We start from the raw sequence: 22,271 nt of genomic DNA, 5'->3' as shown, positions 1-22,271 counted from the left end.
TGGGGACATCAGACACGCAGGGGACAATGGGGACAATGGGCACCCAGGGGACAATGGAACAGTGGTGACACTGTCCCCCATGTCCCCTCCATCTGTCCCTGTCCCCAGGTGACCCTGTGTCCCCTCCGTGTGTCCCCACGTCCTCTCCGTGTCCTCACATGACCCCGTGTCCTGTCCATGCGTCCCTGCCCCCAGATGACCCCATGTCACCTCTGTGAGACTCTGTCCCCAAGTGGCCTCATTTGCATTCCGTGTCCCCAGCTGTCCCCATGTCCCCTCCATGTCCCCAGGCGACCCCAGTGTCCCTGTCCCTGCTGACCCCTGGTGGCACTTGTGTCCCTTTCAGTCCCCTGCTGTCACCCACACCCTGGTGGCAGTGACACTCCCTGCCAGGCCCCTCGGTGTCCCTGTGTCCCCAGGGGTGTCTGGTGTCACCCATGCCCTTGGGGACACTCAGGTGTCCCCGTGGGTGTCCCCTGGGTGCCTGATGTCCCCATGGTGCCACACGTCCTTGGGTGCCCCGGGTGGATATTTTGAGGTGCCCTGGATGGGACTGGGGTGCCCTGCATGGGACTGGGGTGCCCCGGGTGGATATTTTGAGGTGCCCTGGATGGGACTGGGGTGCCCTGGAGGGGATTGGGGTGCCCTGGGGGATATTTTGGGGTTCCGGGTGCCCACCTGGGGTTGATGATGCAGTGCACCGTCATCCACTCGGGTTTGATGCCGTAGCGACAGAAACACCCCAGGGGAATTTGGGGGTGCCCCGGGGGGATTGGGGTGCCCTGGATGGGATTGGGGTGCCCTGGATGGGACTGGGGTGCCCTGGGGGATATTTTGGGGTTCCAGGTGCCCACCTGTGGTTGATGATGCGGTGCACCGTCATCCACTCGGGTTTGATGCCGTAGCGGTAGAACCGCTCCTCCATGCCCCCGAACAGGGGGTCCCCCCCTGCGCCCCGTTTCTCGCTCTTGGGGTCGTCGTCCCCGGAGCCGTAGTCCAGGGGAGGGGGCTCGTCCATGTCGTTCTTCCGCTGGTAGTTCCGGTACATCACCAGGTGGAAGATCTCCAGCTGCGCCCCGAAATCAAAGGGGACACCCCAAAGTTAGAGAGGATATCCCAAAGTTAGAGAGGATACCCCAAAGTTAAAGGGGGACAGCTCAAAGTTAGAGGGAATCACCCCAAAGTTAAAGGGAATCACCCCAAAATCACACAGAGCATCCCAAAGTTAGGGAGGGCATCCCAAAATTGGAGGGGACACCCTAAAGTTAGAGGGGGACATCTCGAAATTAGAGGGGAACACCCCAAAGTTGAAGAGAATCATCCCAAATTTAGAGGGGACATCCCAAAGGTAAAGGGAATCACCCCAAATTTAGAGGGGAGCACCTCAAAGATGAGCCCCTCCAAGTTATCCAGCTGTCCCCCCCCATACTTTGGGGTATCGCCCCAGGTTTTTGGGGTCCCCCCCGATGTTTTGGGGTGCCTCTGCCCGGGTGTACCTGCAGCTCCTTGATCCAGGAGCAGTGCCAGCAGGACATCCCACCCATGGCCTTTGGGGTACCCCCATACTTTTCCCCACATTAGGACCCGTATTGGGGCCCCCATTTGGGTGCCCGGGGTACTGCACCTTGATCCAGGAGCAGTGCCAGCAGGACATCCCATCCATGGCTGAGCCCCCCCAAACTTTGGGGTATCCCCCCATACTTTGGGGTGTTCCCCCACATTTTAGGGTATCCCCCCCGTATTTTGGGGTGCCCCCGATGTTTTGGGGTGCCCCGGGTGTACCTGCAGCTCCTTGATCCAGGAGCAGTGCCAGTAGGACAGCCCCACCCACTTGACGAAGAACTCTCGCTCCGAGCGGCCCTGCAGGGCCTGGGGGGGCCCCTCCTGGGCCTGGGGGGCTCCCGGGGGCGCCACGGGGGCGGGGGGCTCCCCCCAGCGCCAGTACAGGATCTTCTGCACGCGCCCCTTCAGCACCGGGCACTGCGGGGACAGGGACACTGCTGGGGACACTGCTGGGGACACTGGTGTCCCTGTGAGACCACAGTGTCCCCATGTCCCCCCCAGTGTCCCCATGTCCCCCAATGTCCCCATGTCCTGCCATACCCTTCCATGTCCCCCAGTGTCCCCATGTCCCCCACAGTGTCCCCATGTCCCCCAATGTCCCCACAGTGTCCCCACGTCCTCACAGTGTCCCCATGTCCCCCAATGTCCCCAGAGTGTCCCCATGTCCCCCAGAGTGTCCCTATGTCCCCCAATGTTGCCACGTCCCCAAAATGTCCTCATATCCCCCAGTGTCCCCGGTGTCCCCATGTCCTCACAGTGTCCCCATGTCCCCCAATGTCTCCAATGTCCCCAGTGTCCCTGATGTCCCCTGGGTACCATGCAGCACGGACAGAGCCACTTGCCATTGGGGACCTCGGGCAGTGGATGTGGTAGGAGGACACCACACCCCCCAGTGTCCCCATGTCCCCACAGTGTCCCGATGTCCCCACAGTGTCCCCATGTCCCTGATGTCCCCACAGTGTCCCTGATGTCCCTGGTACCGTGCAGTGGGGACAGAGCCACTCGCCGCTGGGGACCTCGGGCAGTGGATGTGGTAGGAGGACACTGCACCCCCCATGTCCCCAGTGCCTCCAATGTCCCCATGTCCCCGATGTCCCCACAGTGTCCCCATGTCCCAGGTACCGTGCAGCGGGGACAGAGCCACTTGCCACTGGGGACCTCGGGCAGGGGCGGGTTCAGGCAGTGGATGTGGTACGAGGACGCCGCACCCCCCATGTCCCCCCAGTGTCCCCATGTCCCCATGTCCCCAGTGTCCCCACGGTGTCCCCATGTCCCCACAGTGTCCCCATGTCCCAGGTACCGTGCAGCGGGAATAGCCCCTCCCAGGTGCAGCGGGACAGAGCCACTCGCCGTTGGGGACCTCGGGCAGGGGCGGGTTCAGGCAGTGGATGTGGTACGAGGACACGCAGGCGTCGCAGCACAGCAGCTCGCCGCCGTCCTTGCACACGCGGCAGTACTCCATGTGGTCATCCTCCTCCTCCTTCTCGCCCTCCTCCTCCTCCTCTTCCTCCTCCTCCTCCTCCTCCTTGGCCTCCCACTGCACGCCCTCCTTCTCCTGGGGATGGGTTGGGGTCAGAGGGGTGACCCCAAAACAGCCCCACAGGGACGGACAGAACACCAGGGAATAACCCCAAAACAGCCCCCGGAGACCCCAAACTGCCAGGGAACAGACCCAAAACAGCCCCAACACCATCCCAATATCCCCAGTGCCCCCCAGGATGTCCCCAGTGCCCCCCAATCCTCTCCAAGACACCCTTAGTGCTCCCCAACCCTCTCCAGGATGCCCCCAGTGCCCCCCAGTCCCCCCCAGTGCCTCCCAGTTCCCTCCCAGTCTCCTCCCAGTGCCTCCCAGTCCCTCCCAGTCTCCTCCCAGTATCTTCCAGTGTCCCCCAGTCCCTCCCAGTCCCTCCCAGTGCCCCCCAGTCCCTCCCAGTGCCCCCCAGCGCCGCGCTCACGCAGTGGGGGCAGCTCCAGCGCCCCTCGGGGGCGCGGTCCAGCTCGGGGTCCAGGCACACCAGGTGGTAGGCGCGGGGGCAGGTGTCGCACAGGATGATCTCCCCGCCCTGCTGGCACACCTCGCAGTAGTCCTGGTGGTCGGTCTCGTAGCCATCGCCCTCCTCCTCGGGGCCCGGGCCTGCGGGGACAGGGACACGGCTGTCACTGTCACCGCTGTCATCCTGTCACTGCTGTCACTGCTGTCACCCTGTCACCTTGTCACGGTGTCACTGCTGTCACCGTGCCCGCGGCGGCTCAGGGGGTGTGGGGGACACTGGGGGAACTGGGGATGGGGACATGGGGACACTGGGGATGGGGACAAGGACACGGCTGTCACTGTCACCGCTGCCACCTTTGTCACGGTGTCACTGCTGTCACCATGCCCATGGGGGCTCAGGGGGTGTGGGGGACACTGGGGGAACTGGGGATGGGGACATGGGGACACTGGGGATGGGGACACTGGGGGAACTGGAGACAGGGATGGGGACATGGGGACCCTGGGGGAACTGGGGACACTGGGGACAGGGATGGGGGACATGGGGACAGGGATGGGGACACAGGGACGGGACTGGGGACACAGGGACAGGGCTGGGGACACAGGGACGGGGCTGAGGATACAGGGACAGGGCTGGGGACATGGGAACAGGGCAGGTGACACCTTGGGGACACCCCTCAAAGGCCCCCCCTTCCAGCCGCCATCACCGGGCTGGACACAGAACCAGAACCGCAGCCCCCACTTGGGGCTGGGGGGACACCCGTGGGGGCTTGGGGACCCCGGGTGACACCTTGGGGACACTTTGGGGTGTCTCACCGTGCCCGTCCCCACGGGGCTGCAAGCAGAGATGGGGCAGGGAGGGGACATGGGGATGTCACCGTCAGGTGGTGGCACCTGGGGACACTCGGGGACGCTCACCTTTCTTTTTCTTGCGGCCGGGGCGGCCCCGCTTGAGCTTCTTGAGGCGCGTGCCGGGGTCGGGGCGGGGGGCGGCCCCCAGCACCCCGGGGCTCTCGGCGTCCGACTCCTCCTCGGCCTCGCCCGCGTCCTCGCTCTGCACGGGGACAGAGGGGACAGCAGGGGACAGTGAGGACAGCAGGGGACAGCAGGGACAGCAGGGACAGCAGGGGACAGCAGGGGACAGCAGGGGACAGTGAGGATAGCAGGGGACAGCAGGGACAGCAGGGGACATCAGGGACAGCAGGGGACAGCAGGGGACAGTGAGGATAGCAGGGGACAGCAGGGACAGCAGGGGACATCAGGGACAGCAGGGACAGCAGGGGACAGCAGGGGACAGCAGGGACAGCAGGGACAGCAGGGGACATCAGGGACAGCAGGGGACAGTGGGGACAGCGGGGACATCAGGGACAGCAGGGGACAGAAGGGGACAGTGGGGGATAGCAGGGACAGCGGGGGACAGCAGGGACAGCAGGGGACAGCGAGGACAGCGGGGACAAGTGTCCCATCCCATGTGCCCATCCTCAGTGTCCCTGGGTGTCCCCAGTCTCAGTGTCCCCAGTGTCCCCAGTGCTCCCAGTATCCCCCAGTGTCCCCAGTGGCCTCACCGAGCTGCTCTTCTTGCGTTTTCCTCCCAGTACTCCCAGTTTGATCTTGAGCGGCGCCATCTTCCTGCCCTTCATCTTCCTCTTCAGCTCGGGCACCCGCGGGCTCTTGCTGCGCTTCTTGTGCCCGGGGCCTGGGGGGCACCCCGGCTCAGGGACCCCCAAACAGACCGGGGCACCCCAAAACATCACAGGGACCCCCAAACAGCCCAGGGGACCCCCCCAGACCACTCCAGGGACCCCAAACCATCACAGGGATCCCCCAAACCACCACAGGGACCCCCAAACCATCACAGGGACCCCCCCAACCACTACAGGGGCGCCTCAACCCCCCCCCAGAAACTCCCAAAGTCCCTCAGGAGCCCCTCAGGGACTCCCAACCCCCTCACTAACCTCTAAACCCCAACACCCCCAACCCCCTAGCGGTGCCCCCACAGCACTGGAGGTACCCCCAAACCCCCCAGCCCGGGGAGGGGTCTCCCCACCTTTGCCCTCCTTGGTCTTGGCCTTGTGCAGCGGCGGCGGCGGCGCCTCGGGGGCCACGCTGGCCACGGCTGCCGACACCTGCTCGGCCACGGCGGCCGCTGCGGCCGCTGCAGCCGCGGCCACGGCGGCGGCCGAGCCCTTGAAGGGGTTGTTGGCGCTGAACTCCCTCCACTTGGCCCCCAGGATGGTCATCATCTTGGACATGGGGATCTTGGGGTTCTTCTTGGCGATCAGGGGCCTGCGGACATGGGGGTGGTGGGGTCAGAAGGGAGGGGAGAGCGCTGGACATTGTGGGGTGGCCTGATGGACATTGTGGGGTGGCCTGATGGACATTGCGGGGTGGCCTGATGGACATTGTGCGGTGGCCTGATGGCCACAGAGCGGCCTGGGGTGGGCCTGGGGTCACTGAGGATCCCTGGGGTCACTCAGGATGGCCCCGGGGTCACTCAGGATGGCCTTGGGGTCACTCAGGATCCTGGGATGGCCCTGGGGTCACTCAGGATGGCCCTGGGGTCACTCAGGATCCCGGGATGGCTCTGGGGTCACTCAGGACCCTCAGGTGTCCTCTCCACAGGTCCCTGAGGTATCCCCAAGCACCTCAGGGGCACCCCCAGACCCCAAGATAACCCAAAAGGACCCTCCCAAAACCTGAAAGTGTCCCCAAACACCCAGAGGGACCCCCAGGGTGCCCCTGAACACCCAGAGGGACCCTCAGAAACCCCAAGGTATCACCCAAACACCTGGAGGGACCCCTGGGGTGCCCCCCAAACACCCAGAGGGATCCCCAGGACCCCCAAGGTGCCCCCAGCCCCACCTCATGAACTGGCTGAAGGCCTTGTAGTTGGTGAGGGTGTGATAATCCTCCTCGGTGAACACGTGGTCCACGTCCTCCAGCCCCCAGGCCCCCAACAGCTGCGCCGAGGATTTCTGCTCCACCGCCTGCTCGGGGACACCACGGGGACATGGGGGGACATGGGGACATCAGGGGGACATGGGGACACCAGGGGGATGGACCAGGACAGGGAGAAACCCCAGGAACAGGGACAGAGAGCAGGAGAAGGAAACACGTCACTTGTGGGGACCCCTGATGTGATGGGACCCCCATGAGGAGCAGAGGGGAGATGGGACCTCCCATGGGCACCCAAGGGGTTTTGGGACCACCACAGGGACCCACAGAGTGACAGAATCCCCATGAGGATCCCACACAGGTGATGGGACCCCAAAAGGTGTCGGGATTCCCATAAAGACCCCCCAAGTGTTGGGACCCCCACAGAGCCCCCCACAGGTGCCGGGCTCCCCCAGAACCCCCAATTCGCCGCACAGGGGGTGCCCCCAGTGCCCCCCCACCCTGGGGTGCCCCCCCAGGCCGTACCTTGACCTTCTGCCCCCCCTCATCATCGGCCTTTTTCCGCCTCTTGGTTTTCTTCTCCTTCTTCTCGCGGTGCTTCCGCCGCCGCTTCCGCGCCGCGCCGCCCGAGTCGCTGCCGCCGCTCTCCGACTTCTCCCGGTACTCCTCCCGGGGGTACTCGTCCCTCTCGGACTCCAGCTCATCCTCGCTCACCTGGGGACCCCAAAAACACCCCAAAACACCCCAAACTGTCAGTGACCCTGAGACACCCCTCAGTGACCCTGAACCACTCCCAGTACTCCTCCCGAGGGTACTCGTCCCTCTCGGACTCCAGCTCATCCTCGCTCACCTGGGAACCCCAAAAACACCCCAAAAACTGTCAGTGACCCTGAGAGCCCCCTATGGTCACCCTGAGACCCCCATTCAGTGACCCTGAGAGCCCTGAACCACCCCAGGACCCCCTGAACCACTCCCAGTACTTCTCCCATGGGTATTCATCCCCCTCGGATTCCAGCTCATCCTCGCTCACCTGAGGAACCCCAAAAACACCCCAAAACTGTCACTGACCCTGACAGCCCCCCTCAGTCACACCAGGTCCCTGTCAGGCACCCTCAGAACCCATCAGTCATCCCAGAGACCCCCACCAGCCACCCCAAAACCATCACGTGTCCCCAAATCCTGTCCCCATCCCTGTCCCCTGTCCCCATCCCTGTCCCTGTCCCCAGCAGCACCCACCAGTTTTTTCCGTTTCCGGGGTTTCCCGGGTTTGTTTTCCTTCTGTTTCCGGGGGCCCCTTTTCTTCTTCTTCACCCCCAGGGCCCCCTCGAGGCCCCGCAGCAGCTCCTCGTCACCATCTGTGGGGACACGGGGACATCAGCCATGGGGACAGGACAGGGTGGGGACAGGGTGGGGACAGGGATGGGGACAGGGTGGGGACAGGATGGGGACAGGGACAAGGGCAGGATGGGGATAGAATAGGGACAGGGACAGCAGACAGCAGTGTCACCGTCACAGCGACCAAACACCGGTGACACCGTGACAGTGACCAAACAGCAGCAGAGCACTCCCCAGCTCTCACTCTGGGGACACTGGTGACAGCATGACAGTGACCAAGAGGTGGCAGAGGATTCCCTGACCCTCACATGGGGACAGTGGTGACACCGTGACAGTGACCAAGAGGTGGCAGAGAATTCCCCAGCTACTGGGCCCAGGGGACAGCTGTGTCACCATGACAGTGACCAAACACCAGTGGCACCGTGACAGTGACCAAATGATTGCAGAGGATTCCCTAACCCTCAAGTGGGGACAGCGGTGTCACCATGACAGTGACCAAGCACTGGACACCGTGACAGTGACCAAACAGCAGCAGAGCATTCCCCAGCTCTCACTCTGGGACAGCAGTGTACCGTACATCTCCTGCTCTCACTCTGGGGACAGGTGACACGTGACACTCTCTCACTCTGGGGACAGCGGTGTCACTGTGACAGTGACCAAGCACTGGTGACACCGTGACAGTGACCAAACAGCAGCAGAGCATTCCCCAGCTCTCACTCTGGGGACAGCAGTGTCACCGTGACACTCTCCTGCTCTCACTCTGGGGACAGCGGTGACACCGTGACACTCTCCTGCTCTCACTCTGGGGACAGCGGTGACACCGTGACACTCTCCTGCTCTCACTCTGGGGACAGCGGTGTCACTGTGACAGTGACCAAGCACTGGTGACGCTGTGACACTGACCAAATGATGGCAGAGGATTCCCCAGCTCTCACTCTGGGGACAGCAGTGTCACCGTGACACTCCCCAGCTCTCACTCTGGGGACAGCGGTGACACCGTGACACTCTCCTGCTCTCACTCTGGGGACAGCGGTGTCACTGTGACAGTGACCAAGCACTGGTGACGCTGTGACACTGACCAAATGATGGCAGAGGATTCCCCAGCTCTCACTCTGGGGACAGCGGTGTCACCGTGACACTCCCCAGCTCCAGCTCTGGGGACAGCGGTGACACCGTGACACTCTCCTGCTCTCACTCTGGGGACAGCGGTGACACCAGCCGCCAGCAGAGGATTCCCCCAGCCCTCCCTTGGGGACACCGGCGGTGTCACGGTGACGGTGACCAAGCGCCAGCAGAGGATTTCCCAAGCCCTTGGCCGAGGGCCACCGGCATCCCTGTGTGACGGCCAGGGGCCATTCCCGCTGCCCGCTGTCCCCGGGGCGGTGACACCGCATCCGTGTCACGGCCCGGGCTGTCCCCGCCGCTCTGGCGACACAGAGGTGTCACAGCGTCACATCTGCCAGCCGCTGGCACGGCCCCCGCGGGTCCCCCCGCGCCGTCACCCGTAAATCACCCGCAGGGTGTCCCCAAGGGGACACGGGCACACGCAGGGGGGTGGCAGCGGGTGCCAGGCTTGGCGCGGGGACAGAAGCAACGCCCGGCGCCGCCGGGGTCACATTCCAGCCTAATCCCTTGGCAGCGCCGCCTGCCAGCCCCGGCCGGGCGCCGGGACCACCGGCAGCGCCGACCCCGCGGGGCCCGAAACGCCAAAATCGCCTTTTTTCCGCCCGTTTTTTTTTCCCCATGGCGGCAGCGCCGAGGCCCAGCCCGCCCTGTTCCCCCTCCCTCCCTCCCTCGCCGCTCCTCGCTTTTCCAAATTCCCCTTTTCGCCGCTTTTTGAACCCAAACCATCACCTGGGGGTGTTGCCGGGGACACGCGGCCGCTGGCGGGGATGGGGCCGAGCCCCTGCGGGCCCGCTCCTGCCATTTTTGGGGTGTTTTCCCCCCTTTTCACCCCCCAAATCCAACCCCCCCCGGGCCCATCGGACATGCGCGGGGAGCCGGGGCGCGTTGGCAAAGCATCAACCAGAATTTTCCACACACGTGACGCTCCCACTCCCCGCACCTCGAGAAAAAGGGGAAAAAACCCGAAAAAACACCAAAAAAAACCCCGCTGGAGGAAGGGGGGGCCCGCGATCCTAAAGTAAAACCCCTCCCTGAGTGCATGAGGGGAGAGAGAAATGAGGGGAAAATGGTGGAAATTGCAAATGAAACGGTGAAAGGAGGGGGGGGGGGGATAGGTGGAAAAATGAAAAAAATGTAGAAGAAACCACAATAAAAAAAAAAAAAAAAAAAAAAAGAAAAAAAAAAGGGGGAGTGATTCCGGCAAAGGGGAGGAAGGAGTTGGAACAAAGAAAGAGGGAGGGGAGCTCCAAAATGGGGGGAAAAGGGAAAAACTGGGGGAAGAGGCGCAGCGGGGAGTGAGGCGCCGCTTCCCCCGCGCCGCAGAAATCCCCGATTTGGGGCTTTTTTTGGGGTGTTTCCCCCCAGTTTTCCCGGCGCTGGAGCAGCCGGCCAGGCCTTTGCTCAGGAACTTGGTGCCAAGTGTGGAAAAATCTCAAGTTTAGGTTTGATTTTTTTGGTTTTTTTTTTAAGGGAAAATTCGCTCGGTTTGGGTGCTCAACCCACCCCCCCCAACCCCAGCCCGGCTGCGGAGCTGCCGCGGCCTCGCCATTGTTCTCTGCTGAAAACGGCAAAAATCGGGAAAAAAAGGATTAAAAAAAAAAAAAACCCAAACCAACAAGTTTCAGCTGTGGAGGAGAGGGAGGAGTTGGTTTCCCGCTGGGAAAATGGGGGAAAAGTGTTAAAAATGGGCAAAACTTCTGCTCCAGGGGGAGCAAGGTTGATAAAAATGGGGATTTTGGGGGTTAGGGGGAGGAAAAAGTGAAAAAAAATGGGGATTGGGGATGTTGTGAGAGGGAAAAGGGTAAAAAATGGGGATTTGGGGTGGTTGGGGGAGGAAAAAGGGTAAAAAATGGGGATTTGGGGTGGTTGGGGGAGGAAAAAGGGTAAAAAATGGGGATTTGGGGTGGTTGGGGGAGGAAAAGGGTAAAAAATGGGGATTTGGGGTGGTTGGGGGAGGAAAAAGGGTAAAAATGGGGATTTGGGGTGGTTGGGGAGGAAAAAGGGTAAAAAATGGGGATTTGGGGTGGTTGGGGGAGGAAAAAGGGTAAAAAATGGGGATTTGGGGTGGTTGAGGGAGGGGGAGTTTTGAAAAGTGGATTTAGGGCTGGTTTGGGGGTGGCTGTGGGTCCCACATGGGGTTTTTGAGGAAAAATAATTCAGGAATCGGCCCAGAAGTGCAGAAAAAGCCAAAGGAAAAGGTCAGGGAAGCAGCAGAAGGTGAGGTTTGCCCATTTCTGAGGGGTTTGGGGGGAAAAAAGGGAGGTTAAATATAAATTTATTCATTTCTGAGCTTTTCTGGAAAAGAGAGAGGTCTAAAATCAGAGTGTGCCCATTTCTGAGCACTTTGGAGGGGGTTAAAATCCAATTTTGCCCCATTTGGAGCATTTTTGTGAGCTCTGTCATCCAGATGTAGCAATTCTCGAGCACTGTGGGGGGGAAAACTCCCAAATTTCCTCATTTTTGAACAATTCTGGGGAAAAGCAGGAGTTGGAATTCCAAAAGGATCCATTTCTAAGCTTTTCCAGAAACACAAATTGTTCCAAAAGCTGAATTTACTCGTTCTTGGGAGCTCCAAAATCCACATTTACCCATTTCTGAGCATTTGGGGGCAAAATAAAGGAGGTTAAAATACAAATTTACCAATTTCTGGGCATTTCAGGGCCAGGGAAAAGGTTCCAAACCCAGATTTAACCCATTTTTGGGGGAAAAGCAGAAGTAACTCCTAAATTTACTCATTTCAAACCTTTTTGGGAAAATTAAAGCTTCTAAAATGTGAATTTATCCATTTCTGAGCCTTTTCAAAGCGAGTGGCTTCACTTTAAAGCTGATTTTTTAACCAAACTGACCCCTCTGGGCTTTGAGATGCCTTTTCCCCTCACCAGTTTGAAAAAATCCAAGAAATTTAATTCAGAAGGGGAAAAAACTTCTTAATTTCAGACAAAAATGGTCAATTTTAGTGCCCCACTTGATGGAAAACCACCAGTAAAGGTGTTTGAACCTCCACACTGGGAATGAGGGTGTGAAAAATGGGGATTTTGGTGCTAAATTATCTTTTTTTTCCTTATTTTAACCCACAGGAGGAGTTCTCAGGTGAAGGATGGAGGCACCAAACTCCCCTCCCGGGGCTGGAATTTGGGGTGAACACCCAGAGGTGGTTGGTAAATAAAATAAACCCTGATAAAATGTGATAAAAATGCAATAAAACAATAAAATCCCATGGAAGCAGCTCCCAGAGGGGACAACGGTGACACCTGAGGCCATCTGAGGCCATGGGCACCCAAACACCTCAAAACGGGGTAAAACAAATGGGTCAGGGTCCTGGAAGGGGAGAAACGACCCCCAGACAGCTCAAAACGGGGTAGAACAAATGGGTCAGGGTCCTGGAAGGGGAGAAACAGCCCCAGACATCTCAAAATGGGGTAAAACAAACAGTACAGGTCATGGAAGGGGAGAAAATGCCTCAAAACACCTCAAAACAATAAAACAAACGGGTCAGGGTCCTGGAAGGGGATAAGCAGCCCCTAAATACCTCAAAATGGGGTAAAACAACTGATTCAGGTCCTGGAAGGGGAGAAACAATCCCCAGACACCTCAATATGGGATACAACAGCCAACCTGGGTCCTGGAAGGTACCTACAGCCCCCATGACCCCAAAATGTGGGGTGCAACACCCACCTTGGGTCCTGGAAGGTACCTACAGCCCCCAACACCCCAAAAAACAGCCGCTCTGGGTCCTGTCAGATGCACAGCAACAGCCGCCACCCCACCTGATGGGGTCAGCACCATTCTGGGTCCTGGCAGGGCACTGCCGGCCCCCATCACGGGGTCAGCACCACTTTGGGTCCTGGCAGGGCACTGCCGGCCCCCATCACGGGGTCAGCACCACTTTGGGTCCTGGCAGGGCACTGCCGGCCCCCATCACGGGGTCAGCACCACTTTGGGTCCTGGCAGGGCACTGCCGGCCCTCATCACACCACATGATGGGGTCAGCCCCACTTTGGGTCCTGGCAGGGCACTGCCGGCCCTCATCACACCACATGATGGGGTCAGCACCACTTTGGGTCCTGGCAGGGCACTGCCGGCCCTCATCACACCACATGATGGGGTCAGCCCCACTTTGGGTCCTGGCAGGGCACTGCCAGCCCTCATCACACCACATGATGGGGTCAGCCCCACTTTGGGTCCTGGCAGGGCACTGCCGGCCCTCATCACACCGCATGATGGGGTCAGCCCCACTTTGGGTCCTGGCAGGGCACTGCCGGCCCCCATCATGGGGTCAGCACCCACTTTGGGTCCTGGCAGGGCACCACCATCCCCTGTCACGCCCGGGCCGCGCTCCTGGCAGCACCGCGTCCCCTCAGGGCCGGTGCGCGGCGGGAGGTGTCCCCACACACGGTGGCCGCACGGTGACACTCGCGGTTGTTTACAAACACCTCCCTCCCCTCACAGCCCAGCCCCGGTACGGCGGGAAGCGCTGAGGGGACCAGAGAAGGGGCTCAGGGGGTCCCGGTACCGGTGAGAAGCACTGAGGGGACCAGAGAAGGGGCTCAGGGGGTCTCCCGAAGCGCTGAGGGGACAGTGGGGCTCGGGGGATCCCGGTTCTTGCAAAAAGTGTTGAGGGGACAGTGGGGCTCGGGGGGTCCCGGTACCGGCGGGAAGCACTGAGGGGACAGTGGGGATCAGGGTGGCTCAGGGGTCTCCGGTACCTGCGAGAAGCTCCGGGAGGAGCTGAGGGGACCGGAGAAGGGGCTCAGGGGGTCTCCCAAAGCGCTGAGGGGACAGTGGGGCTCAGGGGGTCCTGGTTCTTGTAAAAAACGCTTAGGGGACCGGGAAACGGGCTGAGGGGGTGCCGGTACCGGCGGGAAGCGCTGAGGGGACCGGGTAAGGGGCTCAGGGGGTCCCGGTACCGGCGGGAAGCGCTGAGGGGACAGTGGGGCACGGGGAGCCTCAGTAGCTGTGGGCGGCCCCGGGAAGCTCTGAGGGAGGGAGCGGGGGCAGATCGGGGTCTCGGGGGTCCCGGGACTCGCGGGAAGCTCCGGGAAGAGCTGAGGGGACAGCGGGGCTCGGTACCTGCGGGAAGATCTGAGGGGACAGGTGAGGATCGGGGCGTCTCGGTACCTGCGGGCACCTCCGGGAAGCGCTGAGGGAGCGGGAAGGGGCAGCTCGGGGGGCGGCCCCGGGAAGCGCTGAGGGGCTCGAGTGACGATGAGCTCGGGGGGACGCTTGGGGGGTCCCGGTGCCCCCGCGAGCCTCTGAGGGGCTCGGGGTTCCCGGTAACTGCGGGAATCTCTGAGGGGTTCGGGGGGCACTCGGGGGATTCCGGCGGTACCACCGGGAATCTCTGAGGGGTTCGGGGGCGGGGGCACTCGGGGGTCTCAGCGGTTCCTCCGGGAATTTCTGAGGGAAGCTGGGGCGAGCTCGGGGTGGTCACTCGGGGTGTCTCGGCGGTCACTCGGGGAAGCTCTGAGGGGCTCGGGGCGGTCACTCGGGGGGTCCCGGGGCGGTCACTCGGGGGGTCCCGGGGTGGTCACTCGGGGGGTCCCGGCGGTACCTGCGGGCGCCTCCGGCGGCCCGGGCGCGGCGGGCGCGGGGGGCGGCGGCGGCGGCGGCGGGGAGCGGGGGCCGGGGCCGGCCCGGCGAAGATGTCGGGGGCCCTCGGTGCCCGGCCAAGAGCGCAGCAGCAGCGGCGGCGGCGGCGGCGGCGGCGTCTTCCTCCTCCTCTTCCTCGTCGTCCTCCTCGTCGTCGTCCTCCTCGTCCCCCTCGGACACCGCCATCTCCTCCTCCTCCTCCTCGTCCTCCCTCAGCGGGGACGCCATGGCCGGGTGAGGGGCGGGGGGCCGGGGGGACCCTCGGCGTGCGCCGCTCCCACCGCCCCAAACCGCCCCCGCCGCCGAGGCTGGGGGAACTCGTGTGAGGGGAAAGTGGGGAGGGGGCGGGACGGGGCGACCCCCCCCGGGCCGGGCCCGGCGGGGCCGCGCGGGGGGCGCGGGGGGGGCGGCGGCGATGGGTTGAAAAACGCCCGGATCGGTTAAAATCGCCTCAGGGCGCGGGAGGCGGCGGGCGGCGGGACGGCGCCGGCAGCGAAAATGGCCGCCCCGGGTGTAATTTTAAAATAACCCCCCCCCCAACACACACACAAAAAAAAAAAAAAAAAGAAAGAAGAGGAGGAAAAAAAACCTATAATAATAATAAAAAACACACCCCGGTTAAGGTGGGGGGGAAGGGGGAAAGGCGTAAAAAAATATGGAGGAGGGAGGGGTTAAAAATGAGGGAAAATGGGGGGGTGGTGCCCCCCCCCCCTTTCTTGAGGGGGAAAAAAAAGCGCAAAATGGCTGAATGAGGGTTTTTTTTTAAAGTTGCCCCACACGCACCTTAGGGGAGGAAGGAGGGTGAAAAAGAGGCGAAAAAAGCCTCAAAAACACACAAAAAAGCGACAAAACCCAACCCGCGTAAGGGGGAGGGGAATTAAGGAGAGAAAAAAAAAATTAAAATTAATATTAAAAAAACAAACCAGGAGGAAAGGGAAGTGTTGAGGGAGAGAATGAAGGAAATAAAGGGGAGAATTGCAAAGGAGTTAAATTGGAGGGGAAAGGAAGGGTGAAATGAAAAAATGGGGTGGAAAAATGGAAAAGGGGAGGAAGGAGAGGGGAAAAGGGGTAAAAATCGACATTAAAATTGAAAACGGGGAAGGAATGGGAAGAAAAGGGGAGGAATCAAGCTTAAAATTGATATGGTAAAGAAGGAGAGTCAAAAATAAACATTAATATTTAAAAAGGGAAGGGGATGGAAAAAAAGGTTAAAAATAAACAAAAAATTTGAAAGGGCTGAAAAAGGGTAAAAATCAACATAAAAAAAAAAGCGCCAAAAAACCGTTAAAAATCACCCGCGCGAGGTAAAAAAAAAAAAAAAATTAAAAACAAAACCCACGAAAAATCCTTAAAAACACCCCAAAAAAAACCCCAAAAAATGAAAAAGCACGAAACCCCTCAAAAATAATAAATCCCAAAGCTCCCCCCACCCCACCCCCCAGCCTTCGCCGCTACAGCCCGAGCAGGCGAATAATCCTCATCCTGCTCATTTTAGGGTATTTTTGCTCAGTTTTGGGGCCTCATTAATGATATTTTTTTGCTTTTCCCCCTCCCGCAGATCCCGGCTCGGCGAGGGACAAATATTTGTGTGGCCCCAGCCGGGGGGGACCCGAAGCCGGAGATTTTTCTGCATAAAACAAAGATGGCTGCGGTAAATTATTTCTTTTTTTTTTTTTTTTTTTTTTTTTTTCCTTCTCTTTCTCCTTATTCTTCCCCCCTCCTCACTCCCATAAAAATATTTCGGGGGGGGATTAATCAGTACTCATGCTCAGTGTGACATCAGCATAAATTGTTAAAGGTTAACTAGTTCCATACTCGTCACGCTTCCCTTTTTATTTTTTTAAAGGATTTTTACCCTTCCCCCCTTTTTTTTCGCCCATTCCTCCTCCCTCCCTCGGTGATTTTAAACACGCAGTAAAAAAAAAAAAATAATTAAAAAGCAATTTTTTTTTTTCAATTTTTTTTTTTGTTCTTTCTCCCTCCCTCCTCGACTTTGAAATACTTGGGAAGGGAGTGGTTTGGTGGGTTGGGTTTTGGGGTTGTTGGTGGGTTTTTTTTCCTTTTGGGTGTTTTTTTCTTTTTCTTTTTTTGGAGTTTCTTAAAGGCTGCAGGGAGGAAGAAAAAAAAAAAAAGGGGGGTTTGTGAGGATTAAAAGAAAGGGGTTGGAAAGATGGAGGTGGGATTAAAAAAGGTTGGGAAAAGGGGGAAAGATTGAAAAGGAATTTAAAAAATTGAAAAAGGGGAAAGATTGGGAAAGGTTGAAAAGGGAAAAAAAAAAGATTGGAAAAGGAAAAAGGTTAAAAAGGAGAAAAGATTAAAAAGGGGAAAATATTGGAAAAATATTGAAAAGGGAGAAATTTGGAAAAGGGGGAAAAGATTGGAAAAGGGAAAAAATTGAAAAAGAATAAAAAGTATTGGAAAAGGGAGAAGGATTTTAAAATATGAGAAAGAAAAGTGTTGAGAAAGGAACAAATGGTTAAAAAAGAGAAAAGGTTGAAAGAAAAAAATATTTTTTAAAAATATTGGAAAAAGGAAAACAATTGGAAAAGAATGGGAAAAGGTAAAAAGATGGAAAAGGGAAAAATTATAAAGGGAAGAAATTGAAAAAGGAAAAAAATACTCAAAAAGGGTGAAAATGGAAAATATTTAAAAGGATGAAGGTTTACAAAATATTCAAATTGAGAAAAATATTCAAAAAGAGAAAAGTTACTAAAATATTGAAAAATGGAGAAATATTAAAAAGGAAAAACATTTAAGAACTAAAAAAGGAGGGGAAGGAAAAATATTTTAAAAGGAAAAAAGTTTGAAAAAAGGGAAGAATAACAGGGAAAAAGGGTGAAAAGAGGGGGAAAAGTGAAAGAAAATTAAAATGTAAAAAACCAAAAAAAAGATTAAACATTTGCAAAAGGAAAAGAAGAATCAAAAAAGGGGGAAAAGACTGGAAAAAGGGAAAAAGTATTAAAGGGGGGAGATAAAAAATGGAAAAAAAGATTCAGAAGCGGGAAAAATAGTAAAACCAGGAAAAATACTTTAGAAAGGGGAAAATGTTTAAAAAGTGAGCAAGAATCAAACATGGAAAAGATTTGGAAAGAGTTAAAGAGATGGAAAAAGCTTCAAAAAAGAGAAAAAAGTGTTAAAGAAAGGGAGAAAAATGATTGAGAAAGGGCGAAATTGGGAAAAGGGGTGAAAAAAAAGGTGAAAAAAGAAAAAATACTGAAAAAGGGGAGGGGGGGATTTAAAAAAGAGAAATAAAATATTTAAAAGGGGAGGAAAAAGGGTTTAAATTTCCCCCAAATCTTCCCAAAAAAAACCCCAGAGGTGAAATTGGTGGATTTATCCTCAGTGATGGTTTTTAGGGGGTTAAATTGCCCAAAATGCTCCAAAATCACCCCAAAACCCCCAGCCCCTCCCCCACTGCTGGAGTTTGCTGCCTTTTTTTCCTTTCCCTTCCTTTTTGGGGCGTTTTTTGCCCCAAAACTCTGGGCTTGATACCTTGGGGCAGCAGATATCTGGACAAGGATGGACAAAACGATGGAAAACGGGGTAAAAACCACTCCAAGTTTGGGGGTTTTTCCCTATTTGGGTTTTTTTTTAACCCAAATTTGCTCCTGGTTGTTGATACCCAGACCCAGGAACCCCCAGGGACCCCAAATTCCACCCAAAACCTGGTGTGACACCACAAGAACCCCAAAATGCCCCCAAAATCCACCCAAAACCTTGTGGGACACCATGAGAACCCCAAATCCTCACAAATCCCCCCAAATTCTCCCCCTAAATCCCCCCAAATGTCCTCAAACCCTCCTGTGACATCACAAGAACACCAAATCCTCACAAATTCCCCCCAATTTCTCCCCAAATTCTCCTCAAAAACCTCGTGTGACACCATGAGAACCCCAAAATCCCCCCAAATGTCCCCAAACTCTTGTGTGACACCCCCAGAAGCCCCAACCCCCTGAGGTGACATTTTTGGGGCTGTTGGTGGCTTTTGTCACCCCGAGCCCTCCCCCAGGGGACGTTTTTGGGGCGTTTCGCTCCTTTTTGCCCATTTTCCCTCTGTTTGGTGGCTCTGAGGCCACCCCCGTGTCACCGGGGGTGTCACCCGGCCGTGCCCCGGGTCACTGTCACACCGCCAGGAGGGTGGCCCTGTCCCTCGTGGTGTCACCAGGTCAGGAGGTGACAGTGCCACCACCGCCTGTGTCCTGATGGGGACGGTGACAGCAGCGCCGTGGGGACATCGGGGACAGCTGGGGAGGGACAGGGACATCGGGGACATCGGGGACATCGGGGACAGGGATGGGGACAGGTGACACTGACACATGGTCATGGACAGGTGCCAAGAGCAGGTGACACGGACAGCCAGACACAGCCAGACGCGTGGACAGGTGATGCAGACAGACAGACACACGGACAGGTGACACACGGACAGCTGTGGGGACACCGTGACCCCCTCCCAGCCGCGCTTTCCTTGCACAAAATCCGATTTATTTGGCCCCCAAAATTTGGGGGACTCCCCCCTAAGAGTGACCCACCCACACAAGGGGGGACCCCCAAAACTGGGGGGGTCGGGGGTCCCCCATCCCCTCTGGGGGTGACGTCATCAGCCGCGGCCTGCAGGAGGAGGGGGCGCGCCTGGGTTTGGGGGGTCACGGAGGGGAGACCCCCAAAATGGGGACCCCCGACCCCCCACAGCACCCCCCAGACCCCCCCAGGCCCCCCTTGGCCCCCCTTGAGCCCCCTCCGGGCCCCCTCCCCGCACCTCGGGGCCGCTCAGGCAGGGCCCGCGCCGCCCGTCGCCATGGCAACGCCGCCGGAAATCCCTGCCCTGCGCGCCGCGGGGCGTGCTGGGAAACGTAGGCCTCGGTTTTGTTTTATTACCGCGCGGTGCGTGCTGGGAAATGTAGTTACTGCTGTGTTAACGGTGTGGCTGCGGCGCGGCTCGCGGTGCACGCCGGGAGTTGTAGTCCGTAGCTCCGCCCCCCCGGGCCGCGCCAGGGCTGCCGGGAAGCGGCGCCATCATGGCGGATCCGCCGGAGGAGGCGGGGGGCGGCCCGGCCGTGAGTGGGGGGCGAATTTGGGGGAATTTGGGGAGAATCTTTGGGGTCTTGGGGACCGGGGAGGGCGGCAGAGCTGCTCTATGGGTCCTGGGGGGAGCGGAGGAGGAGCTGGGGGGGATGTGGAGGCCGTGGGGGGCGGTGCAGGGTCCTGAGGGGAGACTGGGGGGCTCTGAGGGCTGGGGGTGCTGTGGGGGGGGATCGGTGGGTTAGGGGGCTCAGGAGGGGCGGGGGGGTGCTGTGAGAACCGGGGGGGCTGTAGGGGCGTCTGGGGGGGGGTCTGGGGTTTATGGGGGGCCATAGGGGCTGGGGGAGAATTTTGGGGTCTGGGGGGAGGTTTGAGGGGTCCATAGGGGCTGGGGGGTGGGGGGGAATAGAGGGTTGGGGAGGGTTTTGGGTCTGGGGGAGGTTTGGGGGTCCCATAGAGACTGGGGGAGAATTTTTGGGGCTGGGGAGGTTTTGGGGGGGCATAGGGTTTGGTGAATATTTTGGGGAAGGTTTTAGGGGTTCCCGTAAGTGCTGGGTGGGTTTTGGGGGGCTGGGGGAGGTTTCGGGGGTTCCCATAAGTGCTGGGTGGGTTTTTTGGGGCCGGGCTCCCCGCATCCCTCCCCATCCCCACCCCGGCGGCTCGGGGGGGGGTCTCAGCCGTTCCCCCCTCCCTCCCCAGGCCGGGCCGGGGGTCGCGGGGCGCCCCCGGGGCCGGCAGCGCTTGGAGGCGCTGCTGAACCGCAGCCTGCGCATCCGCATGTCGGACGGGCGGACCCTGGTGGGCGCGTTCCTGTGCACGGACCGCCAGAGCAACGTCATCCTGGGCTCGGCGCAGGAGTTCCTGAAAGCTGCAGGTCCGGGGGGGTCCTGGGGGGGATTTGGGGTGTCCCGGGGGGGGGTTTGGGGCAGTTTTGGGGCAGTTTTGGGGGTCTGAGGGGGGTGGGGGCGTTCCTGTGCACGGATCCCCGGAGCAACGTGATCCTGGGGTCTGCTCAGGAGTTCCTCAAGGCTGCAGGTTTGGGGGCACTTTTGGGGGTCCTGGGGCAGTTTGGGGGGTCTTGGGGGTGTCTTGGGGGGGTTTTGGGGGTCTGAGGGGGGTGGGGGTGTTCCTGTGCGCGGATCCTCAGAGCAACGTGATCCTGGGGTCTGCTCAGGAGTTCAAGGCTGCAGCTCCAGGGGGGCTTTGGGGGAGATTTGGGGGGGTCCTGGGGCAGTTTTGGGTTGTTCTGGAGGGGGTTTTGGGGTGTTCTGAGGGGGTTTTGGGGGTCTGAGGGGGGTGGGAGCGTTCCCAAGCTCTGACTGTGGGACCAACGTGATCCTGGGCTCGGCTCAGCAATTCCTGAAGGCCGCAGCTTTGGGGGTCCTGGGCGGTTTTTGGGGTTCCTCGGGGGATTTTGGGGAAATTTTGGGGAGCTCTGGGGGGCCCTGGCCTTTCCTGGGTTTTTTTTTGGGGAGCTCTAGAGAGATTTTGGGGGTCTGAGGGAGGTTTTGGTGTAGCTGAGCTCCGACCACCTGGGATCAACCCAGGAATTCCTGAAAGCTGCGGGTCCGGGGGGCTTTGGGGGTTTTTTTAGGGGTTTTTGGGTTTTTTGGGGGGCTTTTGGTTTTTCAGGTTTTTTTTGAAGTTTTTTGGGGAGGGTTTTGGGGTTTTTTGGGGTGATCTTTGGGGTTTTTTGTGGGGGTCTTTGGGGTTTTTTGGTGGGGATTTTTGGGGTTTTTCATGGGTTTTTTTTGGGGAGGGTTTTGGAGTTTTTCAGGGGGAAGTTGGGGTTTTTTTGGGGCAGTCTTTGGGGTTTCTTTGTGGGTATTTTTAGGGGTTTTTGGGGGGGTTCTGAGCCCTTTTCTCCCCTCTCCAGACGCGTTCCCAGGCAGCGAACCCCGAGTTCTGGGGCTGGCCATGGTCCCCGGGCACCACATCGTGTCCATTGAGGTGGAGCCCCCCTACCCCTGAGGGACCCCGGATGGACCCCAAAACCACCTGGGAGATACCAAGAGACCCCCGAAACCACCTGAGAGACCCCGAAACCACCTGAGAGACCCCAAAACCACCCGAGAGACCCCAAAAACACCTGAGAGACCCCGAAAAACAACTGAGACTCCGAAAAACAACTGAGAGACCCCGAAAAACAACTGAGAGACCCCAAAACCACCCGAGAGACCCCAAAACCACCGGATGGACCCCAAAAACACCTGAGAGACACTGAGAGACCCCAAAAACAGTGGATGGACCCCAAAAACATCTGACGAACCCCAAAACCACTTAAGAGACCCCAAAAACAGTGGATGGACCCCCTGGATGGACCCCAAAACCCTGATGGACCCCAAATGCTGGGACAGACCCCCCCAAAAACCATTGGGCCCCCGCCAGGACTTTGAGGTTCCCCCTCCCCAGTGCCTGGACCCCCGACCCCCCAAATTGTCCCTGGGGGGTTTGGGGGTCCCCATTAAAGCCCCCCCTTGGTGACGCTGTCCCCGTGTGACGCTCGTGGCTGTCCCCATCCCCCCAAACTGTGTGGGACAGGAGACCCCCCCCCAAATTCCTGCCCCACCCTCCCAAGTTCCTTCCCCTCCCCCATTTCCTGCCCCTCCCCCATTTCCTGAGCCCCCCCACCCAAATTCCTGCCCCCTCAGCGCCCCTCCCCCACTCTCCTGGACCCCTCCCCCCTCCCCAAATTGCCGCCCCTCCCTCACGGAGCCGTCGGGCTTTGCCATTAATTTAATCTCAGGTACAAAAT

The 22,271-nt window shown here is 58.6% G+C and overlaps 2 protein-coding genes across 2 annotated transcripts in view; one reads left to right on the top strand and one right to left on the bottom strand.

The window, feature by feature from the left end:
* The window catches only part of CHD3 (chromodomain helicase DNA binding protein 3), a 38,987-nt gene extending 24,181 nt beyond the window's left edge, over positions 1-14,806 (bottom strand). Inside the window, exons 1-15 of the mRNA XM_030970565.1 lie at positions 14,519-14,806; positions 14,027-14,249; positions 13,558-13,636; positions 13,372-13,433; positions 9,638-9,973; positions 7,685-7,803; positions 6,974-7,162; positions 6,416-6,540; positions 5,601-5,839; positions 5,119-5,249; positions 4,472-4,607; positions 3,519-3,697; positions 2,864-3,118; positions 1,783-1,980; positions 855-1,069 (exon numbers count right to left, since the gene is read on the bottom strand). Coding sequence (XP_030826425.1) covers positions 855-1,069; positions 1,783-1,980; positions 2,864-3,118; positions 3,519-3,697; positions 4,472-4,607; positions 5,119-5,249; positions 5,601-5,839; positions 6,416-6,540; positions 6,974-7,162; positions 7,685-7,803; positions 9,638-9,973; positions 13,372-13,433; positions 13,558-13,636; positions 14,027-14,249; positions 14,519-14,725 — 2,693 coding nt within the window. The 5' untranslated portion in view covers positions 14,726-14,806. The remainder of the gene's footprint in view (positions 1-854; positions 1,070-1,782; positions 1,981-2,863; positions 3,119-3,518; positions 3,698-4,471; positions 4,608-5,118; positions 5,250-5,600; positions 5,840-6,415; positions 6,541-6,973; positions 7,163-7,684; positions 7,804-9,637; positions 9,974-13,371; positions 13,434-13,557; positions 13,637-14,026; positions 14,250-14,518) is intronic.
* Positions 14,807-19,290: 4,484 nt separating this feature from the next.
* Positions 19,291-22,034, top strand: NAA38 (N(alpha)-acetyltransferase 38, NatC auxiliary subunit). Its single transcript, XM_030970563.1, has 3 exons — positions 19,291-19,551; positions 20,216-20,390; positions 21,393-22,034. The coding sequence occupies exons 1-3, from the start codon at positions 19,513-19,515 to the stop codon at positions 21,485-21,487; spliced, it is 309 nt and encodes a 102-aa protein (XP_030826423.1). The 5' UTR covers positions 19,291-19,512; the 3' UTR covers positions 21,488-22,034.
* Positions 22,035-22,271: the final 237 nt, after the last annotated feature.

This window comes from Camarhynchus parvulus, unplaced genomic scaffold, assembly GCF_901933205.1.
Source record: "Camarhynchus parvulus unplaced genomic scaffold, STF_HiC, whole genome shotgun sequence".
Lineage (NCBI taxonomy): Eukaryota > Metazoa > Chordata > Aves > Passeriformes > Thraupidae > Camarhynchus > Camarhynchus parvulus.
The sequence above is the reverse complement of the archived record's forward strand: the minus strand, read 5'-3'. Positions and strand labels throughout refer to the sequence as shown.

Excerpts from the sequence above, each read along its gene's own strand:
- NAA38 (XM_030970563.1), top strand. The coding sequence starts at position 19,513 with ATGGCGGATCCGCCGGAGGAGGCGGGGGGCGGCCCGGCC. Across the intron at positions 19,552-20,215 it reads AGGCGGGGGGCGGCCCGGCC|GCCGGGCCGGGGGTCGCGGG; the intron begins GTGAGTGGGGGG and ends CTCCCTCCCCAG. Across the intron at positions 20,391-21,392 it reads GGAGTTCCTGAAAGCTGCAG|ACGCGTTCCCAGGCAGCGAA; the intron begins GTCCGGGGGGGT and ends TCCCCTCTCCAG.